We start from the raw sequence: 27,921 nt of genomic DNA, 5'->3' as shown, positions 1-27,921 counted from the left end.
GCCAGTTAGTTTTTTCCCCATTCATTGACTGACTAGTCTCCTGTCCCCATGTTGAGAGAAATCGTAAATACAGAGGCATTGTGTGCGCTGTGTGAACATGATGATACTGTATTTTTAGACTAAGTGTGAACATGCACTTACTCATCTCACTTGCAAAAAACAGATTCAGTCTTCATCAAAATAAATTAAAACAGACTCAAAAACAAACCTGCAATAATTAAATGTTAAATAATAAATATTATGTATGTATTTAATCCCATTTTATTAACCAATGTATTTGCTGCTGACCTTTGATGATCCAGTTCAACCATACTAATAAGATAAACTAACAAAGGGCTTTTACATTTGTTAAAAATAGAACTTTTAATATTAAAAACAAACAAGCAAGCCTTATCCAGATTTTAAAAGTAACACAAAAGTAATGTAACCCATTACTTTCCAAAAAAGTAACGAATTAGTTACTTTTTTAGTAAGTAACTCAATATTGTAATGCATTACTTTTAAAAGTAAGTTTTAAAAAAGTAATATATATATGGATTTATGATAATATAATGATTCTATGCATTAGTGCACATGAACCCATCAGCGAATTTTTACAGCGTGACTATGCTTTACAGGCAAATCCTTTTACAAATTTCTAAGTTAGGCTAAAATGCCAGTTGAAGCAGACTGTTTTAACAGTAGCTCCATTCCTGTGCAGGGCTGAAGGCTTAGATTGTGGTTTGGCTATAGACAAGATTCTGCCGTACCTGACACTATACTTCTTTGATTGGTTTTTCAGGGTGGCAACTGTATTTCACTATATTCCTGAGCTTACGCTGAATCGCTGCTTTATTTGCAATGAATGGGGGCTTTCCATCCAACGCCTTGCAGCAATATATCAGCGTGGAGCTCGGCAGTAAAGGTTATACAATAGCATGCACAGTAACTTAGTGTTCGAGTTCACTATTCATACGTGCTTCCTTTTTTTGACTACAAGTTTGTTGGTTATAAAGCCAATAGACCTATCGCAGTCCGCGTATCATCACATCTGGCTCCATTTAGAAGCATAAAGGGATTTCTGCCTGCATTATAGTCAATGAACAGATGCTAGGGCTGCGTTCAGCCCCGACAAAACATTCCAAAATGTTTTTTAAAAGGAAACGGTGGTGCGTTGAACACCCTGTTCTGATGACGCAAGAGTTGCAACTATGGCAGCTGAGAAGGCCATTCTTTGTGTTCTTTTTGAAGAATCTGGTGCCTGATTAAACTGGTATAAATATGTGTTTAATACTGCAAAATATGCTCAGTGTTACAGTCACTGCCCTTGCCATCCAGAATTAAAGAGAACATCCCAATCGAGTGAAGGGATTTGTGGAAACTGTGGTTCCTAATTATTGTGATCCAACATTTGCCTCGCATTTCAGGATGAAAAGACAAACATTTCAGGTGAAGGATAATCCACTTCTTACCACCGAGACCGATCTATATGACCTTATTTTTACTGTGAGTATTAGGCTTATCATTATTGCTGATTACTGTTGTTGTGCTATAATACTGTAATATTTACCATTATGTAATCAGAGGAGTAAAGTTTATGAAAGTGTCACTCCACAACACTATAGCAAAATTTATAAATATGTATAGTATTTTTATGTTACATTAATCAGTGTCTAACACACCTTCCTAAGGAAAGGATATGGACAAGAAGACATTGCAATTACTACATGATATCTGTGACCCTGGACCACAAAACCAGCACAGATATTTTTTAGTAATAGGCAAAAATACATTGTATGGGTCAAAATTATTGATTTTTCTTTTATGCCAAAAATAATTAGGATCTTTAGTAATCCTAATTTCGTGGATCGTGTTCCGAGAAGATATTTTGTAAATTTCCTACTGTAAATATATCAAAACTTAAGTTTTGATTAGTAATATGCATTGCTAAGAGCTTCATCTGGACAACTTTAAAGGCGATTTTCTCACTATTTTAATTTTTTGTACCCTGAGACTTAAGATTTTTAAATAGTTGTATCTTGGTCAAATACAGTCATATTCTAACAAATCACACAACAATGGAATGCTTGTTTATTCAACTCAATAAATCTCAATTTTTTAAAAATTTACCCTTATGACTGGTTTTGTGGTCCAGGGTCAAATTTAGAGAGACTTATACTTCTATACTTGTGCTTTTATTATTTCAGTTATTTTGCCTTTAATGTAAATAAACATGTACAAACAATATACTTGCTCTTGTGAATTTATTTTGATGTTGTGTATGAAATTTGGTATATAAATAAACTTGTCTTGCAGTAAAGCTAAAAAACAATTCCATCATCATGTTGATATGCTACATTGTTACTATAGCACATGTACATCTCGGAGACGTCTATTTGACGTCTGCATTTACATCTGCAAGACATCTGCAAGACGTAGTTTGCTCATCTGCAATACGTCTATTAGATGTTTCCTATCAGATGTCAAATAGACATCTATTAGATGTCTTTAAGATGTTTATGATTTAGAATGTATGTAAAACTGACATCTCACAGACGTCTGCCAGATGTTTGTACACAGCAGATGCTTTCCAGGCACTGTTTGATAGACAATAATGATGTATGGATCGCAGGCATAAAACAAAAGAATATCATCAGCAAAAACTGCATTTGTTTGAATTGCTTTACTGCAGAGCAATTACTGTATAGAATGTACTGAAGTTGTTAGATCACTGTCCCCATGCCTAGACAAATAAGATCCAGCCCCGGACGCCAGATCCCGTCAGAAAATATCAGTTTGTCCAGTATGAGAACAACTCGTCAGCAGAGAGGTCTAATACCCAAACCCTGTTAGCAGGAGGTCTTGTCTGGTACCCAAAATACCAAAAACACTATTAACAGTCTTCTATCAGCCAAGAAGTTGACTGAGGAAAAAGCCAATGAAAGTGAAGAGCAGAAGCAGGAGATGAAGTAATGATGATAAAAAGGAGCAGAGTTTATTGAATAGTCTTAGTTGCGTATGTCTCAACGCTCAGACTTCGTCTGAAGAACACAAATCCAACACAAACTACTTCACAACAACATACCATAAACCCTGAGTTTCTATAAACATTCCCTTGTATCTCTTATTCATGAAGACAAAGAGCCTTTGAAGTTACACAGTCATAAGACTAAACAACAGTGGAAAAAATATATAAAAAACAACTATAATATAATATAAATGACTAATTAATTAATGAATCAATAAAATGAATATATAAATGGCTATAATCATTATTATAAATGATTATATGATTAAATGAAATAATAAAATAAATGATTAATGATTGTAAATGAATGAAGAATAAATAAAGAATATATAAAAACAAAGCAAAACACAACACAAATGTATGGTTGCTCTGAGGCAAAACACACACAGTTTGCATTTGAGGATCGTCAGATCCTTCAAAGTCAATGAAAACGATAGATTTGTGAATATGGTCGAGATCGCAAATATGAGCCAGATGCTGAATGTACTGTGGAAGTGTGCTCTGACGATGATGGTGATGGTACAATCATCTGTAAATCAGCTGTATATGTATATTGTCTACTGTATATGTATATTCATACATAGCTATGTCATATGACAAAACAAATTAAATTTTGCTTGTTTAACTAAAACATCATTTTCAGTTAAAAAAAAAAAAAAAAAGTTACTGATGCTATGAGGTCTTAGTGCACCTGTCACTCTTTTCATTATTATTATTATTATTATTATGGAAAATATGGTTGCACCTAACAATTAAAAAACAGAAAACAAAAAATATCATGCATTCATCATAGTATGAGATTATATACACAGAAAAAAAGCATAATGGTAAAATAGCATAAAGGTTAAATATCTTAATAATTCATTACGGTACATTTTTTTAGAAGCATGATAGATGAAAGGAGAGTTAAGTTCAACAAGAAAAAAAACATAAAGGAGATTTAAGCCACTTTTGCTTGTGGATGAAAAATTTTACAAATAAAATGAAAAAATTAACTACATATTAAAGAGATAATGATTTCATCTTTAAAACTGTGGATCACGTTATTAAAAATATAAGAAATTGGTTATACTACAATCACAATAAAATGTTAAATGTTAAACTGTTTCTTTAACAAGACCACAAAATAAGCACATTTCATCAATATCAACATATTCACCGATACATGACCAAACCTGCCGCTCGTATCTTTTAAGTTGTTGCACTTGTCATAAACTCGTAGATCACATGATAACGTAAACATGGCGGATGACGTCCGGATTACATTCATACTCAACAGCTCAGTGTCCCAAAGTGGAGTCCACGCACTTGGAAGTGCACGAAGGACCCTTTCGAAGTGCATGATGCTGAGGAGTTGGTGGCCATTCGCCACCAAGAGATTCACCTCCCCGAAGACCCCAGAACACACGGAGGCAGGGCTGGACTTAAAACTGATGTTGTTTTTCTAATGTTAAATGTTGTAAATAGTTGTAAAAAGTATTTTCAGTAATTATACTATCAGTGTTGTGTTTAAAAGTTATGTTTGTTTTTAATTTTATTTATAATAATTTTACAATCATTAGTCATTCACATAATTCATATTTAATTATTTATTTGATTATTTAAGTATTTATCATTTATTCATATATATTATTCATTTATATGTTTTTATATTTTATATTTCTTATTATTTTCCTTGCTTATGCATTTTCATTATTGTTCAGTTCCATGATTGTGGGGTTTCATGAATTGTTTGGTCTAAGAAATAGATAACGGGGATGTTTATGGAAATTCAAGGTTTATGGGATGTTTGATATATTTGATATATCATTGTTCTTTGAGCTGTACTCCCCAGACGAAGTCTGAACATTGAGACATACGCAACTAAAACTGTTATAGCAACTAATTCTGTTATACCTTTTACCATCATCACTTCGTCTCCTGCTTCTGCTCTTTTCTGGCTTCCATCGGTCAACTTCATAACTGACAGAAACCTGCTGTCGGTGGGGTTGGGATAACTACAGCTTGCTGACTAGTTGTTCTGTTACCAAAAAGATTGATATTTTCTGACGGGATCTGGTGTCCGGGGCCGGATCCTAATTGTCTGGCATGGGGACCTGATCTAACAAACGTATAGAAGAATTTTGTGAAAAAATGATAAGCTGCATTACAAAAATGTACACATTGTAATTTACAAATTGTACATAATTAATTCTCTTTTATTTATACATGTAAATATATAATACAAAATGTACAAAAATTATTCATTTCATTCTTAACTTACATCACAAAAATAAACTACAATGTACATATTTTTTCCACTGTTTTCTATCACCTAATAGAGAGTGGCTAATAATTGATTTGTTAACCATTCTCTCTAGAAGAAAAAACAGTCTCTCCCTGCTCTCCTGTGTCTTATTCTTGGAGATTGATGTCCTCCCTGAGTAGCTCCACCAGCTTCCACTCACTCCCTCAGCTGTCCCAGGACACTTGCAATCCTAAACCAGAGCAAATAAACCATGCCTGTTAACAACAACAGCACAATGAATTTCAGCCAAAAAAAAAGTCTATTAACTTGCTTACTTTGTATTTTTTTTAAGTCTTTCCCCAGCAGGCTCATTTTCTCCAAAAATGTCCTACAACAAGACAAAACGGAAACACTTACAGTAATATAGCTGCAAGCAGCAATTGCGGGGCCAAGCACAAAAGAGGCAGAATGAGGAGCTAAGCACAGCAAGGAGCAACAGACCGACTACAACAATGAGTAATTAAAGCCATTTTAGGATGATATCATTTGAATGACTGAAAAATCATAAATACAACCACTTATAATATAATTTATTGGCTTATAACTTTTGACCAATAGGTGGATAATAAGGTATCAAATCAATGTGGTGTGTTCAGTGTGAGGTTACAATGACACACACAAAGTTTGGTGTCATTATGTCAAAGCTTCACAGAGATACAGCCTCAGAGTCAGACTCAGAAAATTTGTGGTGGCGCTGTACGAAAACAGTTTTGTCTATCGACACGAAATCCATAACTTTGTGTCAGGACAGTCTGAAGATGATGTGAGTCAAATTTGGTGAAAACTGGACCAACGGTCTAGGAGGAGCTCGAACAAGTAGGTTTTGTACATTAATCAAAATGGTGGAAAGGAAGTTCGACCAACTATAGTGTGATTAGTATGTATGTTGTCGGCATGATCCAAGGAATGTTTTGGTACCAGTTTCATTACAATAGGCTAATGCAATCAGAAGTTATTAGCATTTTTGGGAATTCCATTATTAATGTTTAATGAATGGTGTATTACTTCTGACCAATAGGTGGTGCTGTTACCAAATTTATGTAGCGTGGTCAGTATGAGGTGACAATGGCACATTCAAAGTTTGGTGCAAATATGTCAAAGCTTTGCAGAAATACAGCCTCAGATGCAGTTTGGCATCTTTCCAATAAATTCGTTGATGTGCTAAACGAAAACCATTTTGTCTATTGACAGGAAAACCATAACTTTCTGTCAGCATGATCGGAAGATGATCCGAGTCAAATTTGGTGAAAATTGGACCAACGGTCTAGGAGGACTTTGAAAAAGTAGTTTTTCAATATTAATCAAAATGGCGGACAGGAAGTTCACCCAATTATGGTATAATTGGTATCAGTGTTCTCGGCATGATCCAACGAATATAACAAGACCAGTTTTATTAGAGTAGGCCAATGAAAACTAAAGTTATTAGCATTTTTGGAAATTTCATTAGTAATGTTTAATGAATGGTGTATTACTTCTGACCAATAGGTGGCACTGTTACCAAATTGATGTGGCGTAGTCAGTGTGAGGTGACAATGGCACATACAAAGTTTGGTGCAAATATGTCAAAGTTCTGTAGAGATACAGCCTCAGATGCAGTTTGGCATCCTTCCAGCAAATTCGTTGATGCGCTAAACGAAAACCGTTTCCTACTAAGCATCGACACGAAATCCATAACTTTTTGTAAGCACGGTCTGAAGATGATCTGAGTCAAATTTGGTGAAAATCGGACAAACAGTTTAGGAGTTCGCAAAAGTAGGTTTTCAACATAAATCAAAATGGCGGACAGGAAGTTCATCCAATTATGGCATAATTGTTATCAATGATCTCGGCATGATCCAAGGAATATATCAAGACTAGTTTCATTAGAATAGGCCAAGTAAAACAAAAGTTATAAGCAGATTTCTAAATTTCATTGTAACTTTTATAACTATAAAGTTTAACATCCAAACTTTTTGAGTACTGTCAGGGCATGGTGCCGAAGACACGTACCAAGTTTCGTAACGATATGTCAATGCGTTCATAAAATATAGCATTTTTAAACAAAATTCAATATGGTCGACAAAAATGGCTGACATGGGAAAATTGGATATGGTTGGACTCAGTATGATACACCAAATCTGAAGAGACCAGTTTTGTGATTTTTGGCCAAACCATTCAGAAGTTCTAAGTAAAAAAAGCCATTTTACATATCTTCTGACCACTAGGTGGCACTGTGCCGAAACGCTGCAGGTAGCCTCAAGTCATGCTTGTTATGACAAACACCAAGTTTGGTCTCAATACGCCAAACCTTTGCAGAGATATAACCTCACATACATTTTTGTGTGCTTTTCGTAGAATTCATTTGCACGTTATTCGAGAACGGTTCGACCAATCAACTTGAATTCCATAACTTTTTGCCAGCATGGTCTGAAGATGATTTGAGCCAATTTTGGTAAAAATCAGACAAACCATCTAGGACGAGTTCGAAAAAGTAGGTTTTACGAATAAAAATTTATAGAAAAAAAACTAAACCTTACGATTTTTGAATTTTGGACTTAATTTGACTCGGCATGAGCCAAGGATTCAGAGGAAAAAATAATTTTGATTCTGTGCCTTACAGTTCAAAAGTTATTAGCATAAAATGAATGAAATTTTGGACAAGTGGTGGCGCTAGAGAGTTTGAGTTAGACTCCAAATTTGCTGTGGTTAATGATGAGACTATCCTCTATCAGTGTGCCAAATTTCACAACTTTCCCGCAAGTGGTTCTATGGGCTGTCATAGACTTCCAGAGCGGAAGAAAATGTACGCTAACGGATACAATAGGTGCCATCGCACCTTCGGTGCTTGGCCCCTAATAAAGAAAGGTTTGCAATCTTAACATTAGAAAATATGACACAGCAGGACATGCATACAAAATACTAAAGTGCCAAAGTCTGGTTAAATTATTTGACATATCTTTCATGACAGCACTACAAAAACAAAATAAAGGGAAATACTGTTGCCTTATATAGTGGTTGTCTTACTGTTTGTGGGCTTTGTTCTTTAAAAAAAAAAACAAAAAAAAAAAAACACTTGTTTTAACACTTGTTTTCGCTAGGTATTTCAGTAAATGAAAACACAATATTTACATTTCAATTCCCCTACATATCAAATACACTTCATTCCCCAACAGAACTCTCACCAGTCATGTTCTTTTAATATAAATTCCATCGTTATCTGCGCGCAAGTGATTCTGAGATATGGTAGGGTACAAAGTGTCCATCAGATGTACACTTAATTTTCCTGGCAATCGGATACCGCATTTGAAATCGCTTTCGGAAGCCTTCGTCACGCCGCGGTGACACATTCGGCCTTGGAATGCACACTTTGGAGGGTACATCCTGAACTGGGACAACTTATGTCGTGACACTGTGATCCATTCGCACTTCTCTCACGTCTGCTTTGAGAGTAACATTGAGATAAAGGTCAGGATAATATTTATCTATCCTCGATGAGGTTGAGAAACAACACTAAATGATGTGAACTGGAGCAGGGTTGACGGCGGAAGGAAATAAAAGGGGGAAGCGTAAAAGAAAAGCATTCAGAAAGTTTTCAGTAAAGAATCAACAGCATGTGTATCTCAGCGGTGAGTGTGGGGCTGTTACTTTTCATTTTGTGGATGCTTGCGGTCCAGCTCTGTGGACAGACTAACCGGCAAAGAGATGGAGATGCCAAAGCAAGCAGCCAACCAGAAGGTAGGAGGTTTGAGCAATTTAAACATATTTTCATTCCACTGATAATTCGAATACCAGTAAAGTGAAGAAGGAGATTGTGATATTTGACAGCTCTGCTCTGTTTTAATGTCTATGTTTCTTTCCACTGATCTAGCGGCTGTTCCCAAACTCCTGCATTCCCTCTCTAAGCGCTTCCTCGGCCCCATTTCTTCCCCTCTTCCTGGTCCTCCCTCTCTTCCTTTCCTGGGCAACATGCTGGATCTTGCCCAAGAACATCTGCCCATCCACCTGACTTCACTAGCACAGCGCTATGGAAATATCTATCGGCTCAACTTTGGCAACACAAGTAATTATTACTTTTATTTCATTTCCATTATAACATATCTCATTGTAACTGGTGATATGATCTCATGTAAATGTAGAATTACATAAACTTTACTAAATAGGGGAGATCAGGACAAGTTGTCACAAGGCTTACGTGTTAGTACGCTGTAAAAAGATGACCTAACTAAAAAAAAAAAATAAAAATAATAATGCAACCTACCTATTTTGCTTTTAGCAATGCTAATACTCTTTAACAATCCTCTTTCTTTTATCTTTGTATTTCATTTTCAAAGCCTACTACATAATATGGGCAGTATCACCCACGTAAAACTAAAGGCAAACATTGTATTAAATCCAGAAGTTGCAATGAGATGTACATATACAGTACCTCAACAGAAGATTTTCAAACATGGTGATGATCAACATATATTAATACAGTAAGAATATGAACTCTGATCCATGTGACAACTAACTGACAGTAGCGATGTTTCCATCACCCTGTTTTAATGCACATTTTAAAGTATCACATCAGAAACAAGTGATGGAAATTTGGAAAAAAAAAAAAAAATTTAATTTACTTAATTTACAAAAAAATTTTTACACTCGCTTGAGGTGGTTTTGTCTTGTGCAAAAAGGGGTTAATGCAAATAATAGGATATGGAAATGCATTTACTGAATAAATTCCTCAGGTGACTAGATTTGGAAAGTTTGGTGAACATTTAAGACATGTTGTGAACTAATACTTCAGCATCTAAGTAAGGTAAACAAAACAACTTTTGCTTGTAGTGTCAGTCTCCGTTACATCATTAAAGTCAGTTCATGTCTTTTATTGTTTTTTTTGCAGCTATGGTGGTATTAAATAGTAGTGAGATCATCCGCGAGGCTCTGATTAAAAAATGGTCTGACTTTGCCGGGAGGCCTTATTCGTATACTGGTAATTTACTTCTATCAACTACCCAGGATGTTTATCTTTTCAAAACAACTGCCTATGTATCATATTTCGTATGTGTTTCTTTTTGTACCTCACTCTTAGGTGATATAGTGTCAGGTGGAGGACGAACCATTTCTCTGGGTGATTTCAGTGAGGAATGGAAGGCTCAAAGACGCGTGGCCCATAGAGCTCTGCAACGCTGCACAATGGATTCCCTGCACTCTGTCATAGAAAAGCAAGCACACCATCTCTGCCAGGTATAGGATAGATGCATATTATTGCACACACACTGATACATCCTTCATCATGTTGGACTTTGATTTCCAGGTCACAGGCTCAAAAATGTGGATGCACAATTTAGGAAATCACAAGCATCCTCTCTCTCACACATACACATATATTTAGCTATCTAAACAAGTATAAATAACAGAGTTATGTTCGAAAAACTGAAGGCGGGTGGGGGGGTCACGTACACTACATCAGTGGTTCCCAACTACGTTCCTGGAGGTCCCCCAACACTGCACATTTTGCATCTCGCCTTTGTCCAACACACCCATTTTAGGTCTTGGAGTCTTTACTAATGAGCTGATGATCTGAATCAGGTGTGTTTCATTAAGGTGATATGGAAAACATGCAGTGTTGGGGGGCCTCCAGGAATGTGGTTGGGAACCACTGCACTACATGAGTGGATGGATTCATAGTTTGAAGCTAAAATATCTGAGTCTATCATACACTACTCGATTTTCTATGAAATCTGTCAACTCAAATCTGCAGACTGGTTCTGACTAGCATCAACTTCTCCAGACCGTAAATCTGGGTAATGTAGTGTATTTCAGCCTTAAAACTAAGACTAACCCCCTAACATAAGCCAGCACCTTAAAGGCATTTTGCATTTTTTAAGGGTGAATGAATGACAAAAATAATGAATGGTTTTGTTGTTGTGAACTTAATTTCTTCCCTTGTGGTTTCGATACAGGTATTACGGGACTACAATGAAAAAGCAGTGGATTTATCTGAAGATTTTACTGTGGCCGCGAGTAATGTCATCACAACACTAACCCTTGGCAAAAGTGTAAATTATGTTTAAATGTTATATACATTTACAGTACAATATACTCTCACATGCACTCCCAATTCTACAGTCTCACATTAAACTATGTAATCTGCCCCAGTATGATAAGAGAGCAGATCAGCTGCAGAAACTGCATGATTGTCTGAATAAGACTGTGTCTCTCTGGGGTTCACCCTGGATCTCAGCACTGGACTCATTCCCTCTGCTTAGGGTAACATATTTGATTCTAATCCCCAAGTATCTGGATTTTAGAATAGTTTTGAACAAAGATACTTTTAATTTGCAACCATTTAAAGATATTTCTCTTCAAAGATATTACCCAACCCTCCATTCTCTCGCCTCCTGAAGGAGGTTGGCAGACGCGATAAGCTGATAGGGAAACACATTGAGGAGTTCAAGGTAAGAATGAATGGTCAAATGATGCAAGTTATGATCAAACATAGATAACTAAATTTGCTAAACACATCTAATCGATTGCCATTGTATGATGTGTGCAGAAAAGTGATCATAATAAAGATGGCACAGTGACTTCCTCACTTCTGCAGTCCTTGGAACCAGCACAAGGGGGAGCCAATCAAGTGAGGAGCAATGAAACATATTTGTTTGATCAATAGAGGGGTGGCCAGTCTTGCTACTGAAGAGCCTCCAGAGTTTAGTTTCAAAATGCCCTAAAACACCTGCTTGGAATTTTGTAGTAATCTTAAAGGGAACCTCAGATATTAAGACTTGTATGGCTTAATATAACATAAATGATGTCTCCTACTGAAATATGTACCAGAAATCCCGTGAAAGATTTACATTATTTAAAAAATCCACATCGTTTTATACATATTTTGGACTATGGGGGGCGCCATTATTTCAATGGTGTGAAATGGCTGAGCTACTGCTGCTACCTGTTGCTATTTTTACCACAACACAACTCAGAAAATAAAATACTGATACAATGCCACATCGTGCGGCTTTTGGTTTTAATTTTTAGTCAACGGGCAACAAGAGAATTGAAGTCTTCACTGCTTTTCCTGGCATTTATGCCATTTATGTTATAATACCCAGGGTTCCCTTTAAAAACCTTAATTAGCACCTTCAGGTGTGTTTAACTGAGGTTGAAACTAAACCAGGGGTGCCCAAACTCGGTCCTGGAGGGCTGGTGTGTCTAATTGGGGTTGGAGCTAAACTCTGCAGGACAGCGGTCCTTCAGGACAGAGCTTGGGCACCCCTGAACTAAACTCTGCAGAACAGTGGCCCTCCAGGAGCAAGAGTGGACCTCTCCGGACCAGGGTTTCTCAAGCTGGAGACCCAAAATCAAATTAATAAAATTATTTGTTCCCTCATAATGTTTTTAAAAAAATATCCAAATAAAGTATCCAATGTTGTTAACCTATAAATGAATACAGATATTGTTGTCTCCTCTACATAGACCCTGACAGACACTCATGTGCACATGACCACAGTGGATCTGCTCATTGGAGGGACAGAAACTACTGCTTCCTTGCTCAACTGGACAGTGGCCTTCCTTTTACACAGACCTGAGGTATTTTTTTTTCTGTAACAAGTGTCTTCCTTCAAATCCTAGTCATGGTGGGCCAAACTTAGTTCAGATGTGTTTACCTTGGGGTTGAACCTAAACTTCTGGAGGACAGTGGTCAGAGTAGGTGTAGAGTTGACAATACCAAAACCAAATGAGAGTACAGGTGCATCTCAATAAATTGGAATGTCGTGAAAAAGTTAATTTATTTCAGTAATGCAAGTCAAATTGTGAAACTTGTGTATTAAATAAATTCAGTGCACACAGACTGAAGTAGTTTAGGTCTTTTGTTCTTTTAATTGTGATGATTTTGGCTCACATTTAACAAAAACCCACCAATTCACTCAACAAATTAGAATATGGTGACATGCCAATCAGCTAATCAACTCAAAACACCTGCAAAGGTTTCCCGAATTTGGTTCACTAGGCTACACAAACATAGGGAAGACTGCTGATCTGACAGTTGTCCAGAAGGCAATCATTGACACCCTTCACAAGGAGGGTAAGCAACAAACATCAAACAAAATTATTGCCAAAGAAGCTGGCTGTTTACAGAGTGCTGTATAAGCATGTTAACAAAAAGTTGAGTGGAAGGAAAAAGTGTGGAAGAAAAAGATGTGCAACCAACTGAGAGAACCACAGCCTTGAGAAGCTTGTCAAGCAAAATCGATTCAAGAATTTTCACAAGGAATGGACTGAGGCTGTGGTCAAGGCATCAAGAGCCACCACACACAGACGTGTCAAGGAATTTGGCTACAGTTGTCGTATTCCTCTTGTTTTTTTTGTTTTGTTTTGTTTTGTTTTTTTATTTATTAAGCATAGTGAAACACATAGATTGACAGCATCTTGACAGTGACTTATACGTAAGCTGAAATCAGTCATAAATATATACACCCACATATACACAAATGAGACAAGAAAAAACAAAAACAGAACAAAACAACAATACAGACCAAGCTGTAAATGTATGGATGTGGTAGTTTAAACAGGTACAGAGATAACTTGAATCCACAGTTTCATGAGTTGTAATAGCAATTATTATTAATTAAATCTCTGTGTGTTATTTGGTGAGGGAAAAAATAGATCTATCTATTTTTTAGATCTATTTTCATAATCAATATATAGATGGAAACAAATTAAATGATACTGACAGATGATAGCCAACTTTTAAAACTGTAGGATAGAATAATTATTATTCATAATAATTCTGCAATAAGAGTATTCCTCTTGTTAAGCCACTCCTGAACCACAGACAATGTCAGACGCATCTTACCTGGGCTAAGGAGAAGAAGAAATGGACTGTTGCCCAGTGGTCCAAAGTCCTCTTTTCAGATGAGCAAGTTTTGTATTTCATTTGGAAAACAAGGTCCTAGAGTCAGGAGGAAGGGTGGAGAAGCTTATAGCCCAAGTTGCTTGAAGTCCAGTGTAAAGTTTCCACAGTCTGTGATGATTTGGGGTGCAATGTCATCTGCTGGTGTTGGGCCACTGTGTTTTTTGAAAACCAAAGTCACTGCACCCGTTTACCAAGAAATTTTAGAGCACTTCATGCTTCCTTCTGCTGACCAGCTTTTTAAAGATGCTGATTTCATTTTCCAGCAAGATTTGGCACCTGCCCACACTGCCAAAAGCACCAAAAGTTGGTTAAATGACCTTGGTGTTGGTGTGCTTGACTGGCTAGCAAACTCACCAGACCTGAACCCCATAGACAATCTATGGGGTACTGTCAAGAGGAAAGTGAGAAAAAGAGACCAAAAAATGTCAAAGAAACCTGGGCTTCCATACCACCTTAGCAGTGCCACAGACTGATCACCTCCATGCCACGCCGAATTGAGGCAGTAATTAAAGCAAAAGGAGCCCCTACCAAGTATTGAGTACATATACAGTAAATTAACATACTTTCCAGAAGGCCAACAATTCACTAAAAATGTTTTTTTTTTTTTTATTGGTTTAATGAAGTGGGTTTTTGTTAAATGTGAGCCAAAATCGTCACAATTAAAAGAACCAAAGACCTAAACTACTGCACTGAATTTATTTAATACTCGAGTTTCACAGTTTGAGTTGAATTACTGAAATAAATGAACTTTTCCACGACATTCTAATTTATTGAGATGCTCCTGTAGGTTCAAAGTTGACAAACCCAGCAGGTCCATAATGCTAGCTAAAAACATTCTCCAGGTTTGATATATGTCACTTTGCTCACTGTTGAGAGGTATAGTTTGGTTTTTCGATCTCTTACCTAGAATAAATCCTCCTCCAGAGCTGGTTAGCCTTGTAGAGTAAGTTACCATATCAAAGAACACCACTAAAACCAGTCCATCTTCTTGAACGCATCTTCTTTCTCAGATTAAAGGTTTGGTAGCTACTTATCCAGCTTCAAACAAACACTCAGCACAAAGCAAATCATGTTTCCATTCTTTCATCATTCAGGTTCAGAATGAAGTGTACAAGGAGCTATGTGGTGTGCTGGATGTTCGGTACCCCAAGTACAGTGACCGAGACAGACTGCCGTATCTGTGTGCTCTGATCAATGAGATGTTAAGACTTCGACCTGTAGCTCCCCTCGCTGTGCCTCACAGAGCCATACGAAACAGCAGGTAAGCATCAAGTGAAATCACAATGCTGCGATTATGGTTAGTTTCAATTCAGTTTGTCATTAGCAATGTAAATGTAATGTTCGTCATTAGCATTGTAACAACCTAACTCGTACGAATTTGTAAGTTTTCAGTGACAGGTTAGGTTTAGGGGCAGGGTTAGACGTAGGTCATTTGTACAAATTCATACGTATTGTGCAACTCGTAAAATATGTATGTTTTCGCTAAAATCGTATAAATTTGTACGAGTTAGGTTGTACGAACTTGTACAAAATAGCCACCTCGTAAAATATGTACGAACTGCCGTAAAATCAGGCTGAACCATTCAATTCTAGATTAGAGGTTGACCGATGTATCGGCTTTGCTGATTAATCGGCACCGATAGTTGATTGGCAGAACTATAAGCTATTGGCAAAAATCCACGCCGATAGTTTTTTCCGGGTTGGGTCCATTGCTGGAACGGCTGAGAAGGTCATCATTATACAGCAAAGTCCCTATAGTCTTTGTTATACAGCACGAGAGCAGCTTCTAGTGGTGGAAATCACTGACAGCATGTGCCATTTGTTTAGACACGTGACACTGCACGCTGCACAGAGCGGGTCACTTCAAAGGCGGATTTAAAACATCGACAACGAAACGATGTGTACAGTATACTATAGTGCATGTTTTCATGTCATTAATAAGCGATGAATTTGTTGTTTAGATGCTGCATTAGTGGAGAATGGACAGTAGTATACTTTTGCCCGTTTGGTGATCAAATAAAGTCTTGTAGACCGCCACTTGACTTGAACGCAATGCGATGCGTGTGTGATACCGGTTAGCTGCAAGTCCTTTTAGACGCGGCGCTCCACTTTTGCCCATTGTGTGACTAACATATTTTTATATTTTGATTAGATAACCACAAATGTTCTGGAATAGAAGCAGTTGAATTGTGAAACTACACAATATTCATATGTATGCAATTTTAATACTGTGGCCTTTGTGTAGATATTTAAAGATGGCCATCTTTAGCTTGATTGTTGATTTAATGGTAACACTTTACAATATTCACCATTTGTAACATTAAGATGTAGAATAGAAGTATTCCTTGTTAGAGTATGTTAATTTAAGCATTTACTGATATATTTAAAAAATTTTAGATGCTTTTGTTAACATTAATGAACAGTGAACTAACTGTAATGATCAATATATAATTAATATTAATATTTGTATTATTTACAAAGTATGGTTCAGTAGGCTACTTTTTTTTTCAAATAGTAGAGCACTATTTACTTTCCGTTTAGTATCCATTTTAAAAACTATCAGCCGATTAATTGGTATCGGCCAGTGTGGTCCAACCTAGTTATCGGTATCGGTAAAATCCAGTATCAGTCCACCTCTATTCTAGATATTTCATTGCTCATAGCAATCACAATGCTGATTACCTAAACAACACTGAAACAAAAACAAATTTCCTCCTTCAATCATTTTTCTGAGGTCTGAACTGTTCTTGACAGATGACTCTGTGGTTTAGTTGACTTATGAAATCAACCGCATGGTTTGGTTTGGGAAAATTCATGCGTTTTAGAACCAAATTCTTTGTCATTTATTGTGCATTGTCCCATTTTTTTGACTTTAGATTAAGTACGGTGGCATGAGAGTGTAACCCACATGTGAGAATTTTCTTACATTTGAGCTGAACTGGATTTTGAAACAGATCAATTTGACAAAGATTTAAACTGTGCTGCATTTGTAAATTAGATTCCTTTGAGAAATTCATACAGTCTTCTGTTTAGTATTGCAGGCCATTTCATTCCCAAGAATACACTAATCATTCCTAATCTGTATGGTGCCCACCATGATCCAGAGGTCTGGGAAGATCCATACAGCTTTAAACCAGGTACAAAAACCACACTTATTGTCCAGCTTTTCTAATTTGCATATTAACAAATACATAATGCAGTGCTCATGAACTTTGACAGTTGAACTGATTTATTGCAGAACGCTTTTTGGAAGGTGGTGGCGGGTCTGTTCGTGCCCTGATTCCTTTTGGAGGAGGAGCCAGATTGTGTCTGGGAGAGGCAGTAGCCAAAATGGAGATGTTTCTCTTCACGGCCTATCTTCTGCGAGACTTTCAGTTTCTGCCTGCCAGTAAAGAGGAGCCTCTGCCTGACTTGCGAGGCGTCGCCAGTGTGGTTCTTAAAGTCAAACCATACACAGTTATAGCACACCCAAGAGAACAGTAACTGATTATAAATACAGCGTCCTAAAACCCAGATACGAGCTGACATTTGTGAACTCTCATCCCAATGTTAATGGTTTTTTAATAGGCTAAATGCCTGAAATAAGTCTGTGGTTAACACAAGCTCAAGATATTTTCACATTTCTTTCTACAACAAAATACTTTAGTAATACCCTACTCATTTTTGAAAGATTTTGTGTCTTGAAAAAGGCATTGCTAACAAGTGGCTAAATGGGACATTATGTTGACAGGGACAATAAATGGCACCACGCTGAGCTAGCTAAACTCATCTAATCACTAGTCCACTTTTAAAGCCTTGCTGCATTTATAACTCAATTTTAACTTCAATTTGTAGATAATAAATAAAGTTTGCAAGAGGTGTGTGGAAATGCTGAAGTCATGCGAAAATAGTGTAGTTCTTTTATAGCCTAATTTTAGCATTTTACTTTTGTAGATTGTATTTAGGCTTCAAAATTCATAAATCTTCAGGAATCATACAGTTCAGTGGCATTGTTTAAGTTTAGTCCCGCCAATATGGCCGACTGATGATGTGTTGTGAAAACACTCTATTATGCATTAATAGAGGATAGAAGATTTATGCATTCCGGTTTATTAACCGCAGGAAATAATGAGAAGAATAATGTGCAGTAAATGGTAAAACTGTTTGAACTACAAACCAATGTGTTCATAATTAAGATAAAACATTCAAATAATATGGTAGGACTAATTTGCAATATCAAGCAGCAAAAAAAGCTGTTTTGTACAGCTAAAAAATAGCTGGACATGGATGAGATCAGAACCAAACCCATAAAATGTACAAATGGCTGCCCCCACTCGTATGGGAAAAATAAGGTGGATACAATTGTTTATCTGTAATATTGTTTAAAGCCAGGGTAGGCAGTTTCTGCGCTACTAGAAACACAGTGGGGAAAAAATTATTTGATCCCCGTTACGATTTTCAGGCTGATGTTTGGCAACTCAAACCTTCAGCTCCCCCCACACGGAAATAACCTATATAAACATATATGTTTTAATATAGGTTTTGATATAGGTTTTTAATATATGTGACATATATAAAATTCTGTCCGTTTTCCTATATGTACATATATGTGCATATATGTACATATATGTACATATAATATAGGAAAACGGCCAATTTTATATATGTCACATATATTAAAAACCTATATCAAAACCTATATCATGAAAAAATCATTCATTTATTTTTTTATGCAAAATAAAAAATTATTTTGCATTTTCGTGTACCTCCACATCCCATCTATAATTTAAATACATTTATTTCAAAATAAATGTATAATATTTTAGATAAAATACACATTTTAATCATGTCCCTAGGTTTTCACTCAGTCCTGTTACCCTAACATATTCCCCCTCTAAAAACTGGGAAAATTCCACAAGACACATTTTCAACATAATATTGCATCTGGATCTTCTGAAGGCAATGAAATGCCCAAAAGCATGTGGTCTCATTTTCTTTTCTGTATATTTGATGATATTATAATGGTGGCTGTGAGTGTCAATATAAATATTCCCTTCTGTTACATAAACACTTTCTTAGATGTTACATGTTTATTCAAAAAATACAAATCTTTGGTGAATCACTATCATTTGCTGAGTTTCCTCATAATATTTGTATTTACTCCATGTGGCTATATTTTATGTATTTGCTCATTTTATCCTAAAATCTCACATTTCTAAAATCCTGTTACTTTCAGTCCTGTTACTCCTATACTCATCTATAGTAACTGAGTAATAGTAAAAGGAATGAGTGATTTATTAATGTAAATATTAGGCTACATCCATATTAATCTAGATCAATTTGAAAATGCATCTTTTTATAAATGTTTTGGCCTTTTATCCACACTGAGACAATGTTGTTAGTTGCAACTTCTGTCTTGTGGCAATTATGTACTAGACCCAAACATGTGTTTAAGTGTGACCAGCGTTGTAAGAAAACGATATACACAAAAAAAAAAAAAACTGAAAAGGCATTATTTGTTAAGTTTATTATTTTTAATATACATTTTAATTTAATATTTTATATTTATTATTTTTCGTTATTTATATCTTAATTCATAACCCTTCCTCTACCCCTAAACATAAACCTAACAAAAACCTTTGCAGACCACTAGATTTAAATAGAAACATGATTTGGCCTTTTTTAGCAGTGAGGTCAGCTCATTAGTCAGTATTTAACACTCTTCACTATATCAGAGCATTAACATCTCACATATGCAGTCAAACTAATACTACGTATACTCATTCCTGTTACCCAGTTTCATTCCTCTTACTAAATAGTTTTTTCTTTAAAAAAAAAAAAAAAATTAAGTTAAACCACTATTTTTTTTAAATTAAGTTTGGTCCATCGTTTGTCCTATTGTTTAATAAATTTTTTATGATAAATATTAGGTTTTTTGTCCATGAAACCAACAGTTTCGTTAAAATAAACATCTACCTGAGGGAAAATTAAGGAATTTAGTGACATATTTTTAAACATGATTTTTAAAAGACATAAGAGTATAACTGGTAACAGGACTGAGAAAAATCTACCCATCTTTCTACTTCAAAAAAAAAAAAAAAAAAAAAAATTAAATAAAGTTACCTGTGATGGACCAATACAGATTTTGAATAGTTAAATATGTGTATTACTAGATTCTGATAATGAGACCGAAAGTCACGCCCATAAAATTTACAAATCGCCACAGCCCTGGTAAAAAAAACAGCATATGCTGGTAGCTATGTTTCGATGCTGGGATGCTGGTTAGGTATGTTTTGGTGCTGGTTTAAGCTGGTCCTTTGCTGGTCTATGCTGGTCCTTGACCAGCAACATGACCAGCATAAACCAGCACCAAAACATACCTAACCAGCATCCCAGCATCGAAACATAGCTACCAGCATATGCTGGTTTTTTCACCAGGGGGCTTCTGGTCTCAGCCGCATCCAGCTATTTCTAACTGTACACAACACAGTTGCTTGATATTGCAAATTGTTGTATTTTTAATATGGTTACCATGTTATTTTAACGTATTATCTTAACACATCGGTTTGTAGTGCAAACAGTTTTACAGCACATTGTTATTCCGGAAGTCTCACCCATAGGTTTACTTCCGTGCTGAAAAAAAAGGTGAAGCGTGAAGGCTTGTCTCAACGAGTAAAAGTAGATATTAGGAATTCTTTTAACTTTAAGTTAGCTTACCTGTCGAGAATAAACTCCTTAATTTCGTTGTGTCGATTAAAACCCATTCCATCAAACGCATCCCTCTTGTAAAAACACTGCGGCCTGAAATCTTTTAAGGCTGAGCCTTCAGACATATATTTATGCTGTTATATTTAGACCACTTATTGATTGCTATCAGGATGTGAAGGGGAGAATTACTGAGTGCTTCCCCACCGTTTGTGACTATTGCTGCTTTTCCTCTGTCATCCGCTAGAGGGTGCAGTACACACTCTACCCGCTAAAGACAGAGCTACACACTTCCTGTGCTCGCTAGAGTTGTTGATATACAGCGAGCACATGCTAAACACAATCTTTGACATTTTGTCTCATAACAAAACGACAACCGCTGTGATTCAGTAGCTTGACGTTTTGCAGTTGCTATGTGTCTGCTATTGCACGCTGAAGAATGAAAGACTTCACTACTCGGGTATGGTGTGACAATCCTATTCAGTACAGTTAGAGTACAGTATCCAGACATTAGTAACTATGTTAGTAGCCTAATTTGTAGCTGCATTATTATATTTATATACACGTTGCATTTTTCCTTTTCATTATAACTTTTACATGCAAGTTTGTTGCATTATTCAGTATCTTAGTAGTTGCAAACATCCTTTGTTTTCATTGTGATTTCCTTCTTTGTATTTCAGTGTTATACTTAAACATCATGTTTGTAGTGCAGTGCACACTTACAAGTGCACTTATTTATGCAGCTGTGCTGTATGTGTTCATAGGGCATTGATGGATTTAATAAGAGAGTTTCCCACAGCCATGATATATGTGATTTTGTCTCTCTCATCGCTGCTTTCTGCTTATCGGCTGTTTAAGGTAAACATCCATTCACTATTTTGAATCCTGTGATTTACACTACCGTTCAAAAGTTTGGGGTCAGTACATTTTTATTGTTTCTTTTTTTTTTTTTTTTTTTTTTTAAGAAATTAATACTTTTATTCACCAAGGATGTATTAAGTTAATAATTAAAAGTTTATTAAAAGTTAATAATAAATAATTGACATTGTTATAAAATATTTATATTTTGAATAAACACTGTACTTTTTAAACTTGTTATTCATGAAAGAATCCTGAAAAAAAAAATCACAGGTTCCAAAAAATATTTGGCAGCACAACTGTTGATATTATCCAACATTGATCATTCTAATAATAAATCCGCATATTAGAATGATTTCTGAAGGATCATGTGACACTTAAGACTGGAGTAACAGCTGATAAAAATTCAGCTTTTCATCACAGGAATAAATCCTATTTTAAAGTATGTTAAAATAAAAAACATTATTTTATATTGTAAAAACATTTTGCAATATTACTGTTTTTTTTTCTATATTTTTAATCAAATAAATGCAGCCTTGATGAGCATAAGAGACTTCTTTAAAGACTATTACAAGTCTTACTGACCCCAAACTTTTGAACGGTAGTGTATATACATTGTAGTGTATATACATACTGTTAGTAAGATTTACGTGTTTACACTGTTATGAATTTTCTTTCTTTGTTCACAGGACCATAGAGCTTCATCAGTGGGCTTCCTCCTGATTGGCTGCTCTTCTGTCCTTTCAGTCTTTTCTCCCAGTAACCAAACTATCGAATCATTTCAGAATGATCTAGAACGGGCAGGTGAATCACTTGGTCCTGCGCTTGTTACTTTTGACTTTTTGTGGCTAAGTGAGGACCACGTCACTGCTCGTATCCTTCTGATTGGCTCTACTTTTTTCGTAATGCTCTCTGATTGGTTATCGTCGGATGGGTTGGTCATTATGTCACGCTGCTTGGCCTTTTCCACCCTCTCCTGTTCGCTGACAGTGTGTGCGTTTGCTGAAAATGCAGCAGGGGCAGTAGGGAGTGTAGCGCTTAATCTGCCTTTATTAGTTTCCCCAAGGAGCAGTTCTGGCTTTTTGCATTCCCTCGTGTTGCCTACAGACGGACTTCTCAGCTGGATCCTTAAAGTCATCATGGCATTAGGATGCTGGACCACTGGGAAGGCCCTCAATAAATACCTGTTTGATTTAAAAGGCTGGGACTGACTTAAGCAATGGTTTCGAATGTCAAAAGTGGACCATAATATGCTACTTTCGTATTTCAAGGTTATTACCAGGCTTATGCACAGTGCATTATTATTGTACTACATAAACTGTTTTTTATGTCTGTAATCAAATCATAGAGTTTTCTTAGAACATATTAAATCCATTACACTAACTTTGAGAGCGAGTAAAATCCATGAGCAATGAATACACTGTTTTAGCATCTTTAACAATGTAGTCCTTTATACAGAAAGAATAGGACTCTGTTTAAACCAGTGTTGCCATGTCCACTCATTATGAGCAACTTTGGTAAATGTGCATGATAAATTTACTCATTAGTTTACTCATTTAGATGTCCATTTACATATGTGGAACATTTTAGTTTTGAAAATTAATGTTTTCTGAATGTCAAAAAAGAAAGTTCTGTCATCATTTGCTCACCCAAACCTGCATGAATTTACATTTTCATTACATTTATTCATTTAGCAGATGCTTTTATTCAAGTAACTTGCAAATGAGGAGTAGAACAAGCAATTCATCATAAATTATTTCTTCTATTATTCTATTTATATTCTGTTTAGTCGCTGCAGATGCATGTAGTTTGTTTTTCTTGCGAGATCTCAGATCTGACAACACTGGTTTAAAAATACATAGTATTATATGTTTGTGCAGAGGACAGGTTGATTCAAACAATGAAGCACAGACAAAACATCAGTATATGCAGTTATAATTTATTTTTATTTATATATATATTTTTCAACCTGAATTAGCAGGTTTAGTCAATAAGCTACTAAATTGTTTAATCCAAATTTAGTATTTTGCTTATATTGGATTGTATGAGACATGTTGAAGAACTCTAAATATTTAATAAAATATTTAAAACCAAAACCAAATACAGACATATTATTTCTTGCTCACTGGATGTGATGTTATTTTAAATGTGATGCTGATGCATCTTGTTAATGAGGTGTTCTGCAATCACGAAGGACAGAGTTTGTAGATCAACTCTAATGTAAAACTCTTTCAGGAAGTCTCCATTGAGATATGATTTTACATTAGCCATAAGACTTTTATTTCTTCAATATTATGACACTTGTAATAGGGAAGGGAAACACGATGAGGATGGTCCATTATAGTCAGCATTTAATAGCATGGAGGCCTGAGCATAAGGCAATTTATTCATGATGATGAATGCTTATTCCTGGCACTTTGCAAAAGATTGTATCATTAGACAGAGCATGGTATCAATAAAATGTCCCATCTGTTTTTAAATTTATTATAGTCGCAATAACCCTCCTACTTCTGCCTCAGTTTGGTGGTGCTAGCTAAGGGAGGCACCTTTTGACTTTCTTATCCAGTTAACTGTGGAATTGCTTTTTAAAAACTCCTTTTTTGCCTAGTAGACAATTAAACCGACAAGGAATAAAAATAAAAATTCAGCATCACATGCATTGGATGATGTCCCAATATCTAGGTACTGGAATGTCACAGAGCCTTGCAAGTGGGCTCATTTGACTTGTAAACAATTAGGCAACCACCTAGCCCCAAACAGCCATCCAAAACACCCTACCAAACAAGCAACCGCTCAGAACACTCTAGCAACTACCTAGCAAACACCTACCTACCAACCAACTAGACCACTGTAGCAAACACCTAGCAACCAAGTATAATACTCTAGCAAACACACAGACCCTAGCAACTATCAAGAATATTGTACCAAACACACATAGTAACCATCTATAACACCCTAAAAATACCATTTAGAACACCACAGCAACTGCTCTGGTTATTTCCGTAACCTCAGTTCCCTGAGATAAGGGAACGAGTGTTGCGTCACTGGCACTTATGGGGAAACTCCTGTTTACTCTGATACTGAAGCTTGATTTGTTCACATTGGTGTAGCTGCATATACCAATGGCGCTTCAACTCGCCAAAAGGGGTGCAGCCGACTGCTATGTAAGTTGGCTCTGCAATGCTCATTCCCTTATCTCAGATAACCGTGGTTATGTAAGTGGGAGTGTTCCCATTTGATTGGTCTCTCCCATTGCATCACTGATGCTTATATGGAACACATCTGCAGAACCTGATTTTACCAAGTACAGTGTGTTCCTGGATCAACATCTTTGTTGACCCTGGAACAACATTGTGATTAACCAATCAGATTTGAAAAAACAGTTTATAGTTGTTAAGTTTAGGCTTACAATCAGTCTTTGGTACGTGTACATCAGTGTCATTCATCTATCATTTCCTCTGATTTTAGGGATTACTCATGGGTAAGGTTAGGTTTAGGTTTAGGGATGTGGTCAAGCTTAAATTTTTGGCTTAAAATGTTGTTCCAGGGTCAACAATATAAGTTGACCCAGGAACACATCTAACTCAGCAAAAATCGGAACGTGCCGAACACATCCAATAGTGCCATGCTATAAGCAGTGCAAACTGGTGAGTTGGCGGGACGTTGATGGCCATCCGAGGCCATTTAGGAGGCCATGTGTGGTCTCTTCCAGAGGTGACCAAACCAGGCCAAGGTTTTCCACATCCTTTGCAAAGAAAGGAAATGGACCAGCACAGTGGTGAGGACCAAGGCAAGCATGACATCTCAGAGAGTCCAGCCTCTGCGTGGGCGCTGCACGCACAGACACCAAACTCGCAGCATGGCATTTGCAACGACGCTGGAGAATTTGATCGGAAATTTGCTCTTAAGTGCCGAATGGTTGCAGGGGAAGGCTTTTTGTTTCTTTGTATCTATGGTGGCGAGCAGCAGGCTGAGCAGAACTGCTGCTGTTTCTTCTTCGGCTTCTTGCAGTCAACGAGGAGGTGATCTTCGTTGTTGAAGGAGAAAAGTTCTAACAAAGTGATGCTCAGAGTTGCAGTCGGCTCTACCCCTTTTGGCGGGCTGAAGTTCATGCAGCTACACGAACGTGAACAAATCAGGGTTCAGTATAAAAGCAGGGCTCAGTGCTAAGGATTTTTTATGCTGCCCGGTCGGGCCAGTGGTTCAAATTTTTACTTGCCCGGTCAAAATTTTCACAAAAAATAAAATAGTTGCAGTTATCATTGTTTTTGACCCATGTTATCTTTTATTTTAATAAATACACTTATATGACACCAAAATTTTACATACCAGTTAAATTGTACAGTTCTCAATTCCAGTTCCGATATCACAGAAACCTACTAGCCTAACAAACATAAAGTTCAAACATTGTTTGTTCAAAAACTATTTTATTATTGTTATTTTATTACAAATAAAAATTTGTTTTAGGAAAAAAGCAGCAGACGTACTGAAAGAAAATTCATCAGTCAAAACTGCAAATTCATCAGTCTCTACCAGCAGGTGGCACTTATGGTATAACAAAGATATTACATTTCCTTGGTTACCGCTGTAAACAAAGCAGCAGCATGCTTATCAGTGTTGCCAAGTCTGTGGTTTTCCCGTGGAAGTGAGCTACTTCTACACTGTTGCCACGGGTAGACTTGAAGCAACCCCAATAACGTCATAATTAGCCCCTGAAATGTGAATTTACTAGGGGAACTGCAGCAAAAAGTGTATTTTATTCCCCAGAACGCATTTTTTTTAACAGCAGTTCCCCTCGAAACGCGATTAGGCTAGTTTTGAGTAGCAATTGGGCGGGGTATGTTGTAAAAACCTGGCAACCCTGGTGCTTATGAGTGCTACTTTAAATGCATTATACAGAAGTAAGTGAAAAGAAAACTCCATGAAAACTTACAACAGTCAGTTCCACTCAGAGATACATTAATATAACCCCCCATTTCAATATTTAGGATAATATTTCCAATATTTTGCGCATTGTGAACCATGATTTTGCTCTGTCTACTACAGTATTTTTTCTTCAGTGCCTCTGGCTTCTGTTAACGGATGAGTTCGTAATATTTCCACTCACATGACATTTTGAAAAATGATTGCATGCAGTTCTTGTGCAAGCACGGAGAAGAGATCGGTTGAATATGTCTGGTCGATCGGTTCATCTGTACTACACTGTATAAATTAGATTAATAATTGTTACAGCTACAAAGTTACTTGTCAACTCGTAAACAGGAGTTTCCCCATAAGTGTCAATGACGCAATGAGACAAAAGACAGAAGGGAACACCTAGATCTTAGCAACCACCCAGAACACCCTAGCAAACACCTATCCCCAGAAACCATTTAGCACAGGGGTGTCCAAACTCTGTCCTGGAGAGCCGGTGGCCTGCAGAGTTTAGCTCCAACCCTAATTAAACACATCTGAAGCAACTAATCAAGCTCTTACTAGGCATTCCAGAAACTTCCATGCAGGTGTGTTGAAGCAAGTTGGAGCTAAACTCTCTAGGACTCTCTTTGGACACCCCTGATTTCGCACATCCTAACAAACTCCAAGCAACCATCCAAAACACCCAAGCAAACCCCTACAGGGGTTGGACAATGAAACTGAAACACTGACCAATACAGTGTTGGAGGTTTCATGGCTATGTTTGCGTAGCCTGGTGACCTATCTTCACTGATTGCAGATTCCACCAGTAAGAGCAGAGTGTGAGGGTTGACTGTGCACCAAGTGGTTCAAACATTGTACTTTGAAGGTGGTGCCATGTATCAGGATGATAATGCACCAATACATACAGCAAGACTGGTGACAGAGTGGTTTGATGAACATGAAAGTGAAGTTGAACATCTCCCATGGCCTGCACAGTCACTGGATCTGAATATTTTTGAGCCACTTTGTGGTGTTTTGCAGAAGCGAGTCAGGAAACGTTGTCCTACACCAGCATCACGTAGTGACCTGGCCTCTGTTCTACAAGAGGAATGGCTCAAAATCCCTCTGACTACTGTGCAGGACTTATTTGTCATTCCCAAGATAAAATGATGCTGTATTGACTGCGAAAGGAGGCCCATACTAATTATTGTCTAAAACCAGGTGTTTTAGTTTAACTGTCCAACCCCTGTATCCCCTAGCAACTATCCAGAACAGCCTAGATAACAACTATTAATTAGTTAGAATACCATA

The 27,921-nt window shown here is 36.7% G+C and overlaps 1 protein-coding gene and 1 long non-coding RNA gene across 4 annotated transcripts; both read left to right on the top strand.

Annotated features, from left to right (window-relative positions):
* Positions 1 to 8,735: 8,735 nt before the first annotated feature.
* Positions 8,736 to 19,659, top strand: LOC127177984 (steroid 21-hydroxylase). 3 transcript variants are annotated; one of them, XM_051130579.1, is made up of 12 exons: positions 8,736 to 9,008; positions 9,142 to 9,333; positions 10,156 to 10,245; positions 10,345 to 10,499; positions 11,219 to 11,314; positions 11,415 to 11,525; positions 11,627 to 11,713; positions 11,812 to 11,892; positions 12,732 to 12,845; positions 15,267 to 15,433; positions 17,194 to 17,309; positions 17,392 to 19,659. In XM_051130579.1, the coding sequence occupies exons 1-12, from the start codon at positions 8,885 to 8,887 to the stop codon at positions 17,562 to 17,564; spliced, it is 1,506 nt and encodes a 501-aa protein (XP_050986536.1). In that variant the 5' UTR covers positions 8,736 to 8,884; the 3' UTR covers positions 17,565 to 19,659. The 3 variants fall into 3 exon arrangements, with proteins under 3 accessions (XP_050986536.1, XP_050986534.1, XP_050986535.1); XM_051130577.1 differs by having other exon boundaries at positions 8,737 to 9,008; positions 17,411 to 19,659; XM_051130578.1 differs by having other exon boundaries at positions 8,738 to 9,008; positions 17,206 to 17,309; positions 17,411 to 19,659.
* A 948-nt stretch (positions 19,660 to 20,607) lies between these two features.
* On the top strand, positions 20,608 to 24,137 carry LOC127177978 (uncharacterized). The gene is made up of 3 exons (XR_007829282.1): positions 20,608 to 21,316; positions 21,621 to 21,714; positions 22,404 to 24,137. It is a non-coding gene; the product is annotated as an uncharacterized LOC127177978 (long non-coding RNA).
* Positions 24,138 to 27,921: the final 3,784 nt, after the last annotated feature.

This window comes from Labeo rohita, chromosome 16, assembly GCF_022985175.1.
Source record: "Labeo rohita strain BAU-BD-2019 chromosome 16, IGBB_LRoh.1.0, whole genome shotgun sequence".
Classification (NCBI taxonomy): domain Eukaryota; kingdom Metazoa; phylum Chordata; class Actinopteri; order Cypriniformes; family Cyprinidae; genus Labeo; species Labeo rohita.
This window is presented reverse-complemented; position numbering and strand designations above follow the sequence as displayed.

Excerpts from the sequence above, each read along its gene's own strand:
- LOC127177984 (XM_051130577.1), top strand. The coding sequence starts at position 8,885 with ATGTGTATCTCAGCGGTGAGTGTGGGGCTGTTACTTTTCATTTTGTGG. Across the intron at positions 9,334-10,155 it reads GCTCAACTTTGGCAACACAA|CTATGGTGGTATTAAATAGT; the intron begins GTAATTATTACT and ends TTTTTTTTGCAG. Across the intron at positions 10,246-10,344 it reads GAGGCCTTATTCGTATACTG|GTGATATAGTGTCAGGTGGA; the intron begins GTAATTTACTTC and ends CCTCACTCTTAG.